We start from the raw sequence: 10,000 nt of genomic DNA, 5'->3' as shown, positions 1-10,000 counted from the left end.
GTCGGATCAATATGACCTAAATTAAGGTACAACTTGTTAAAATGAATCAGGATTTCAAGGTTACATATATATATATATATATATATATATATATATATATATATATATATATATATATATATATATATATATATATGCGAGTGTGTGTATATATATAGATATAGATAGATAGATAGCTATGATATATATATATATATATATATATATATATATATATATATATATATATATATATATATATATATATATATATATATATATATATATATATATATATATATATATATATATATATATATATATATATATGTGTGTGTGTGTGTGTGTGTGTGTGTGTGTGTGTGTGTGTGTGTGTGTGTGTATACACACACACGCACACACACACACATGAGTGTGTATCAACATATATATATATATATATATATATATATATATATATATATATATATTTATATATATATATATATATATATATATATATATATATGTATGTATGTATGCATTTATATATATATATATATATATATATATATATATATATATATATATATATATATATATATATATATATATATATATATATATATATATATATATATATATGTATATATGTATATATGATTTTGTTTCATTTACCATCGTTGATGTTACAATATGTTTGTATGGTAAATGGCTTCGAAAGTATGATAATCTCTATTGATTATTTTCGTTTATCTGAGTGAAATATTACCGTATGAAATATTCAGAGGTAACGCTAATTGTATTCCCCTTCAGTTTTCTATAATCCTTAAGTGCCGCCATTTAGATCTTAACCATCGTCGTCACTATTGTCACTTAATCACCTAATCACCACTTCTTATTAGTCCTTGAGTTTTAAGGCATATAATTTTTTTTTTTTTTTTTTTACATCCATGTTGATACAGATATGACATTATAGTCTGAAAACTTTTGGTGCAACCTTTGTAACAATGGTGATTTTTATTACATAAAACTGATTTTACAGTACATATAGACATAAGGTGAACGCAGAATTAATCGTACTACGTAACATGTCTGGCCAATTCTTATGTTTTGAAAGCTGGTGTCATTGGTAGTTTAAAAGCCGTTCCATTTATTTCTATAAAATATTTTGCAAAACCAGCAGTAGCCTAAAAGGACATTGTGAAGCCTAGAATACGTTTTGAAGCTTGGTGCTCACGGACGCGGGAACAGGCACGACGCAAATTCTGCTACAACCTTTATGAATATTTCATGATGTGCATGTATACGAGAGACTTTATATGTGTGTTCTTGCGTGTATTAACTAGATTATTTGAAAGTTTTAAATGGTGTACAAACAACCTCACCAATTATTTGTTTTAAGGCACTACTTGAGTTCAGATTCTCAAGCAGTCTGGGTGAAAGTAACATAATGAGCGGGAAGTTACAACATCAACAAATACCGCACATAGCAACATGTGTTCTTGAGTTCCTTGCAATGGTGAGGTTGACACTGACAACAGGTGGGTGTGACATTGTAATCTCCAAGTAAGACAGATAAAGAAGGAAATGAGATTAAGGAATAACCCCAGGATAATACTTCTTCGATTCTGAATAGTAATAGACGTTAATAGATAGAAAGTGAGTATTCATGTTATGGACTCGTTTAATGAGTGAGTAAAATTGCAAGTTGAACACGATAACATTATGAATGAAAAAAGATAGTAATTACAAACAAGTCCGCCTCATTAGCATGGCTCTTTACCGGATCATTTATAGAAAACACATTTACAGCCTGTCGCAAGAAGTTCGAAGGGGCAACAGTAGACTGAATTACCGTTATTGATTATTCCATCTTCATGGATGGCAATTGCTACAGTGCCAGCCAAGGTCACTGTAGCAGCGCATTTCTTCTAACAAGATATAACACAAGTGAATGAAAAGAAATGTACTCGACGACGCGTTATTCTCATTCGACAAGTGATTTTTTTCTCTCAATACACCGTGTATTCTAAGAAGAACGAGAAAAATAATAGGTTTCTCGAAGAGCGCGAATCCACGGCCTGTGATCGAGCGAGGAATGTGGCTGCCACAGGTGCCATCTAGCGCCACTTAGTGACATTATGCTTGGACGAGCCGTCTGGTCACCGCATGCCTTAGTCACCTCCCGCGCTCTCAGAGGTACACACGCTCGGTCATCCACGTCTCACTATTTAAGTGTTTTATTTAGTTTCGTGTCAGAAGGAACAGAAAAAAGTTATAATTTTCCCAGGGCAGAGAATATTCTACTTCAGCGCAGTCTTCCAAGAGAGTTCTCTTTAAGGAATCTGCGATGGAACCTTTCTTGTGTGTGTGTGTTTGTTATACCGCAAAATAGTCAATTCTAAGATAATTTTCGGTTGAATTACGTCAAATCTAACGGAGATTATCTATCAGCCGATCTTTCAAGGCAGTACCTCCTTAGTTCGTGCACTGGAAATAAAAAGTTTCATATACCGATTGAATAAGAAATAAAAAAAAAAGTTTGAAGACCGGTTTCATCAAGTGCATACTAGTACAATAGAACAAAACTGTGTCACCCACAGCGAATTTATTCTTTCGTATCACACTGTTCATAATACCTGCATTTCTCGAAGGTTAAGTTCCCAGGAAACATGACGACCTGACCTGGAGCTGACCGGCGCCCCAAGGCATGTGCAATGGTGATACCCGCTGCCCGTGATGGCTGACGTGTACATAAGCGAGCCAGCAGGTTCCCTCTCCCCCATTGTGTCTCGCAATGTTCCTGAGGGAAGAGGGAGCTCGAGCATCATGTCATCCTCTAACAGGCAGGGAAGGAGGAACAGGGTGAGGAAGGTAAAGGGAACTGGGGAGGAGTCGGGAGGCGTTCGCGGCCCCGGCACGAGGGCAAACCGGGGGGGCGCAGAGTTGAGGAAAGGCAGAAGTCTAAGTTCCTCGGTGGACGAGAAGCCGCAGTTCAAAGACTATCTCGCGCAGCAGAGACAGAGGCGGCTTCAGCGGCTCAAAGGCAAAGGCGGTAAACCAAAAGCAGAAAAGGGAGAGAAAAAGGACGATGTGGTGGAAAGTGAAGAAAAACTCTCTCGCGGAGATTCGGCAGGCAGCAGTGGGAGTAAAGACGAAGGGATACACAGCACGGGCGAGAAAGACGAGGACGCCGAAAACGAAGAAAATGATGGAAGCCAAGAAACTGAAGGCGCGAACGAGGTGGACGACGACGAGGGACGAGGGAGTATAAATGATGACAATGAGCTTCCAGCACTCCCGGTGGAGGAAGGGGAGGAGCCAGCAGCCGACAATGCTGACGACGCAGAAGAAGAGCCTGGCGACGACGAGGAGGAAAAAACCTTCAGCCAAGAGTTTATCGAAGAGGATGACGGAGGCTACACCGGAGACAATCAAGACGTCCTGTCCAGTCTGTCTAACAGCTATGGAGGCGTGGAGACCATGAGGTTCGGCGATGGTTTTCAGGAGAAAAGCCTTGGGGGCCTCGACGATGCCAACGGATATCATGGAGACATGGACGAACCGTCTTCTCTGGCTGCGAGCTTCCGAGACTCCCTGAGCCACTCGCGCGACGAAGGGCTCGGCACGACGGTGGAGCTGTCGCTGCTCAGAGACAGTCTTGCGGACGCTCTGGCGGGGGCGGACGAGGGCAAGGAGGGCGCCGAGATGGAGCCAAACGCGGACGAAGGGGAGGAGGAGGCCCCGGCGGCCGAGGGTGAAGAAGCAGCCGTCGATGAAGACGAACAAGCAGCTGACGGAGAAAAAGAGGGCACTGAGGAAGGTGACGCAACAGAAGTTGCGGAAGTAGCAGTTGCTGAGGGCGAGGAAGAAGTGGAACCAGAAACTGCTGAAGGCGAAGCAGAAAGTGCTGAGGCTGAAGCAGAAAGTGCTGAAGCTGAAGGCGAAGAAGAAAGTGCTGAAGCTGAAGCAGAACCTGCTGAAGTTGAAGCCGAAGCAGAACCTGCTGAAATTGAAGCTGAAGCAGAAGCAGAACCTGCTGAAGTTGAAGCTGAAGCAGAACCTGCTGAAATTGAAGCCGAAGCAGAACCTGCTGAAGTGGAAGCCGAAGCAGAACCTGCTGAAGTGGAAGCCGAAGCAGAACCTGCTGAAGTGGAAGCCGAAGCAGAACCTGCTGAAGTGGAAGCCGAAGCAGAACCTGCTGAAGTGGAAGCCGAAGCAGAACCTGCTGAAGTTGAAGCCGAAGCAGAACCTGCTGAAGTTGAAGCAGAAGCAGAACCTGCTGAAGTTGAAGCCGAAGCAGAACCTGCTGAAGTTGAAGCTGAAGCAGAACCTGCTGAAGTTGAAGCTGAGGCAGAACCTGCTGAAGTTGAAGCTGAAGCAGAACCTGCTGAAGTTGAAGCTGAACCTGCTGAAGTTGAAGCTGATGCAGAAACTGCTGAAGTTGAAGCTGAAGCAGAAACTGCTGAAGTTGAAGCTGAAACAGAAACTGTTGAAGTTGAAGCAGAAGCTGAACCTGCTGAAGCTGAAGCAGAAGCTGAACCTGCTGAAGCTGAAGCAGAATCTGCTGAGGTTGAAGGAGAAGCAGAACCTGCTGAAGCTGAAGCAGAAGAACCTGCTGAAGCTGAAGCAGAAGAACCTGCTGAAGCAGAAGAACCTGCTGAAGCTGAAGCAGAAGAAGAACCTGCTGAAACTGAAGCGGAAGCAGAACCTGCTGAAGTTGAAGCGGAAGCAGAACCTGCTGAAGTTGAAGCGGAAGCAGAACCTGCTGAAGCTGAAGCAGAAGAACCTGCTGAAGCTGAAGCAGAAGAAGAACCTGCTGAAGCTGAAGCAGAAGAACCTGCTGAAGCTGAAGCAGAACCTGCTGAAGCTGAAGCAGAACCTGCTGAAGCTGAAGCAGAACCTGCTGAAGCTGAAGCAGAACCTGCTGAAGCTGAAGCAGAACCTGCTGAAGCTGAAGCAGAACCTGCTGAAGCTGAAGCAGAAGAAGAACCAGCTGAAGTTGAAGGAGAAGAACCTGCTGAAGTTGAAGCAGAAGCAGAACCTGCTGAAGTTGAAGCAGAAGCAGAACCTGCTGAAGTTGAAGCAGAAGCAGAACCTGCTGAAGTTGAAGCAGAAGCAGAACCTGCTGAAGTTGAAGCAGAAGAAGAACCTGCTGAAGTTGAAGCAGAAGCAGAACCTGCTGAAGTTGAAGCAGAAGAAGAACCTGCTGAAGTTGAAGCTGAAGCAGAACCTGCTGAAGTTGAAGCAGAAGCTGAAGCAGAACCTGCTGAAGTTGAAGCAGAAGCAGAACCTGCTGAAGTTGAAGCAGAAGAAGAACCTGCTGAAGTTGAAGCAGAACCTGAAGTTGAAGCTGAAGCAGAACCTGCTGAAGTTGAAGCAGAAGCTGAAGCAGAACCTGCTGAAGTTGAAGCAGAAGCTGAAGCAGAACCTGCTGAAGTTGAAGCAGAAGCTGAAGCAGAACCTGCTGAAGTTGAAGCAGAAGAAGAACCTGCTGAAGTTGAAGCAGAAGAAGAACCTGCTGAAGTTGAAGCAGAAGCAGAACCTGGTGAGATTGAAGCAGAAGAAGAACCTGCTGAAGTTGAAGCAGAAGCAGAACCTGCTGAAGTTGATGCAGAAGCAGAACCTGCTGAAGTTGAAGCTGAAGCTGAAGCAGAACCTGCTGAAGCTGAAGGAGAACCTGCTGAAGCTGAAGGAGAACCTGCTGAAGCTGAAGCAGAGCCTGCTGAAGCTGAAGCAGAGCCTGCTGAAGCTGAAGCAGAGCCTGCTGAAGCTGAAGCAGAGCCTGCTGAAGCTGAAGCAGAGCCTGCTGAAGCTGAAGCAGAGCCTGCTGAAGCTGAAGCAGAGCCTGCTGAAGCTGAAGCAGAGCCTGCTGAAGCTGAAGCAGAGCCTGCTGAAGCTGAAGCAGAACCTGCTGAAGCTGAAGCAGAAGAAGAACCTGCTGAAGCAGAAGAAGAACCTGCTGAAGCCGAAGCTGAAGCAGAACCTGCTGAAGCTGAAGCAGAAGAAGAACCTGCTGAAGCTGAAGCAGAAGAAGAACCTGCTGAAGCTGAAGCAGAAGAACCTGCTGAAGCTGAAGCAGAAGAACCTGCTGAAGCCGAAGCTGAAGCAGAGCCTGCTGAAGCCGAAGCTGAAGCAGAACCTGCTGAAGCTGAAGCAGAAGAAGAACCTGCTGAAGCCGAAGCTGAAGCTGAAGCAGAACCTGCTGAAGCAGAACCTGCTGAAGCTGAAGTAGAAACTGCTGAAGCTGAAGCAGAAGAAGAACCTGCTGAAGCCGAAGCTGAAGCAGAGCCTGCTGAAGCCGAAGCTGAAGCAGAACCTGCTGAAGCTGAAGCAGAAGAAGAACCTGCTGAAGCCGAAGCTGAAGCTGAAGCAGAACCTGCTGAAGCTGAAGCAGAAACTGCTGAAGCTGAAGCAGAAACTGCTGAAAGTGAGGAAGCAGCAGCCACTGCCGAAGAAGCCGGCGAGCCGAGCGACGAGGCCAAGGCTCCTGAGGGTGAAGGGGAAAAGAATGACAAGGAAGACGAAGAGATCGAAGAAGTCCCGGCCATCGCGAAGATGCCCGGCCGCTTCCAGGTTCGGAAGGTCTCGAAGGGCGGCCAGCCCTCGGCTAAAAGGCTTCCCTCGAAGCCGCCTCTGGATCTGAGCAGAGTGGCAGCCAACAGGAAGCCCATCTCGTGGCGGCCGACGCCGGTGCAGACGTCAGCGCGCCCCGAAAACGCTAAACCGAGAAACAAGGTCCCCGTCCGGAGGTTCCGCCCGAAGAGGGTAGTGGAGGAGAAGAGTAAAGACGAGGCGGCGCTGCAAGAGGAACCGCCGGCCATAGTCGAGACGGCAGCAGAACCCGGCCAGCAGGAAGAGACGACGTCGCAGGCGAGCCAGGAGGAGTGGCAGGGCAGCCAGGTCTCCTTGGCCACCCTCGACCTCCCGCCCGTCAACCTGAGCATCGACGGAGACTCAGACAGAGGGGCGTTTGACACTCACAGGTCTATCGGGATGGAGTCCATGCCGGAGACTCGACAGAAGGACGGCTTTCATTCCCTGGACCACGACAGCGGCAGACCCAGGACCGCCGGCACGAAGAACAAGTCCTCGAGGACGAGCACCCGCAGAAAACGGATCGGCAGCAGGAAGACCTCAAGCCTCAAGAAGTCTTCGGAGTCGATAAACTCGGCGCCGGAGATCACGGGCGGGAAAGTAGCGAGCACGAGCGAGGTGTGGGTGCCCGAGGAGAACAAGCTGTATGTGTACACGTATAGCTCTCAGCCGAGGCTCCTCCACGTGCGCAAGATGGCCGCCGGGCGGGTGGCCACCACCAGCCAGTACGACCAGGATCCCAACTCTTCCTTTAGGCTAAAAATAAGGTAAGGTCACGTGATGATGTCATCGGTGGTTTGGACCAGTTTCACCCAGTGTTATCATAGCGAAAGGGGGAACAACACAAAAATATCTCGCATTAAATCTCATCCTAACATGCGTAATTACTATATTATGGGACAAAAGAAAAAGCACTAGAAATAACACTTACATTATGCCAGCAATACACAACGTTCTACCTCAGAGCCTCATTTCCTTCTGGAGCAAATGATTATGTAATAGAAAAAAATGAATGGGTATTACAGACGTGTAAAGTTTTGCATGAACTAGATTCATGCGTATGAGCACACCGGGCACTCACCCCGTGTGATTTTTCAAGATCGATGACCTGATAATGAATATTACAGAATACCCACTTGTAACTGCAAAATACAAGTTCGGGACTCTAGACCAGAGAAGTAACTTATAAGTCTTGGGCCTTGTTAATCTTTTTCAGTGTGCTCTGTCATTTCTGGCCATACCGTAAGATTCAAGTTTTTTTTCACTCGTATGCAACTTTGCGAGGAATTTAAACGCCCAAGTTCTAACACGCATATACAGGCACATAATAATATCATACAATAAAAAAAAAAAACATATCGTGTCTCAGTAACAGACTACTTTTCACTCACTTCCTGTATGTTGGTTTCGAAAATGAGGACAATAATATTCACGAATAAAACGCATATTTTATATTATGCAGTACACTGATCAAGCTAACACATGACGTTGTGTGTGTGTGTGTGTATGTGTGTGTGTATGTATGTATGTGTGTCCATGAACGTTTTCAAATTACTACACACTTTCTCTACTCAAAACCAGCATTGACATAGACATACTTCCAGCTCCGCCCAACAGTACCTCGGGTCAATAGAGCCATATGTCGCCTTGATGCGTCCGACCCAAAGCCCCAATCTGCCACGAGAGGAAAAGAGCATTCACGGGGGTAATAGACCCGGTAATATCGCAGCGTATAATGAGGAGCGAAACTAGAACGATGGAGAAATATGAGGTCAGAGAGCAGTTGAAAATATGCAGGAGTGAAGGGGATATATTGTCAGGGAGAGAGTAATGTAAAAGTCTTATTGTAACGGAAAACTAGGCTCAATAATGTATGATATGTGTTTTTATTCTGACTGAGCAGAACAAGGTATTTTTTATTCGCAGAAGTTCCATTGAAAGGTGTACAGGCTTATCCGCAATTTGACAAATTCGCCTAACTAATCCGACTTAAATTTCACCCAAATCGATTTCATTTATATCGTCCAGACATCACAGTGTATCAAGCAGAACCACATCAAAGGAGAAACAGTACAGCACCAGTACCCTTCAGGAAAAGGAAGACGAATGAACTTGCTTCCCCTGAAAGGCGCCATGACCTTTGACCTCAAATGACGCCGTTGCCTTTCACGTGAAGGGAAAGAGAAAGGGAAAATGGGAAGAATCAAGAGCAAGGTCTTCCCTCTTTCTTCCCCTCGCTCCCCGTAATCACTGAGGAGGGAAATGAGCTACTCCCCTCATTACAGGTGACACGGGGAGAAAGGATGGCAGAGGAGGGGAGGGTGTGATCAGGTCGTCCAAGGTCGCATTGCCTTCGTGGGTGATTCGTTATAGTAACTAATACCAAGAGTGCGTGAGATCATAGGGAGGAAACGCAGAACGAAAATGGAGAGATATAATCGGATAATAAGGGAGATACGATAGTAGGGACGCCATAACATACATAGACAGACTTGCTTACGTATGTTTCTCTACTTATACGTCTACTTTCACCCCCGACTCGCTAAGTCCACCGATTCGCTAAAGTCGTTTTTGATGAAAAACAAAGATGTGGTGTTGAATGATGAAATATTTAAATTTCAAAAACGGGTAAATATTGTATTCAAGTTTAAATCGCAAACATGTGTAACTACAAGTATTAAGAGTTAAGTATTTAGAAAAAAGAAGAAGAAAAAAACGACTTGGCGACTCGGAACTCTCGAGGATTTGGAGTGAGTTGCCAGTTTTTTGCTTTTCCTAAGATTGGACGTACTAATGTAAATGTTCCTGCTTATGTAAAACACTACAGTATCAATAGAAATCTAATTAAGAAACCATAAAACTAATTAAGAAACCGTAAACAAATATATGAACATAGGAAGGCGTCAAGTATAAAAAAAAAAACAATTTTTTGGTGCTTATATCTTATTAGTATATCATTACCCCTTTGACCTTTGCAAGTACATTACTCCTAGCTCTATTCGATAATTATGAATGTAAATGAAAAAAATATCCTTATATTTAACTCATTTGCATTATACCCATAATTTGTCCGACCTTGATAAAGAAAAAAATGACAAAGTTCAAGCGCGCACATTCATTTTAGGTGGGAATTCTTACATGTTTACATATGTATATGTATATGCATATAGACACACACACACACACACACACACACACACACACACACACACACACACACACACACACACACACACACACACACGCACACGCACACGCACACGCACACGCACACGAACACGCACACACGCACACGCACACGCACACGCACACGCACACGAACACGCACACACGCACACGCACACGCGCACACACACACACACACACACACACATAAATAATCAACGTCGCCTGTGTAGTTATGGCCTTTATAGTTAACAGTACCTTAAGACACGTAAATAAA

The 10,000-nt window shown here is 44.7% G+C and overlaps 3 protein-coding genes across 3 annotated transcripts in view; 2 read left to right on the top strand and 1 right to left on the bottom strand.

The window, feature by feature from the left end:
- Positions 1–2,159: 2,159 nt before the first annotated feature.
- LOC138864421 (retinitis pigmentosa 1-like 1 protein) lies at positions 2,160–5,312 on the top strand. Its single transcript, XM_070131528.1, has 3 exons — positions 2,160–4,815; positions 4,895–5,262; positions 5,309–5,312. The coding sequence occupies exons 1-3, from the start codon at positions 2,701–2,703 to the stop codon at positions 5,310–5,312; spliced, it is 2,487 nt and encodes an 828-aa protein (XP_069987629.1). The 5' UTR covers positions 2,160–2,700.
- Positions 5,313–5,960, bottom strand: LOC138864420 (prophage side tail fiber protein homolog StfR-like; the record flags this gene model as incomplete). Its single annotated transcript, XM_070131527.1, has 1 exon — positions 5,313–5,960. A coding segment is annotated over one exon (648 nt), but the record flags the coding sequence as incomplete, so codon positions are not given.
- A 395-nt stretch (positions 5,961–6,355) lies between these two features.
- Positions 6,356–10,000, top strand: part of Rsph3 (Radial spoke head protein 3) — a 74,209-nt gene continuing 70,564 nt past the window's right edge. Inside the window, exon 1 of the mRNA XM_070131252.1 lies at positions 6,356–7,325. Within this exon, the coding sequence (XP_069987353.1) occupies positions 6,520–7,325 (806 nt within the window). The 5' untranslated portion in view covers positions 6,356–6,519. The remainder of the gene's footprint in view (positions 7,326–10,000) is intronic.

This window comes from Penaeus vannamei, chromosome 16, assembly GCF_042767895.1.
Source record: "Penaeus vannamei isolate JL-2024 chromosome 16, ASM4276789v1, whole genome shotgun sequence".
Classification (NCBI taxonomy): Eukaryota; Metazoa; Arthropoda; class Malacostraca; order Decapoda; family Penaeidae; genus Penaeus; species Penaeus vannamei.
The sequence above is the reverse complement of the archived record's forward strand: the minus strand, read 5'-3'. Positions and strand labels throughout refer to the sequence as shown.

Bases quoted from the DNA above. Each gene is read 5' to 3' on its own strand.
- LOC138864421 (XM_070131528.1), top strand. From the start codon at position 2,701: ATGGCTGACGTGTACATAAGCGAGCCAGCAGGTTCCCTCTCCCCCATT. The intron at 4,816-4,894 runs GCAGAACCTGCT...AACCTGCTGAAG, and splicing joins AAGAACCTGCTGAAGCTGAA to CTGAAGCAGAACCTGCTGAA.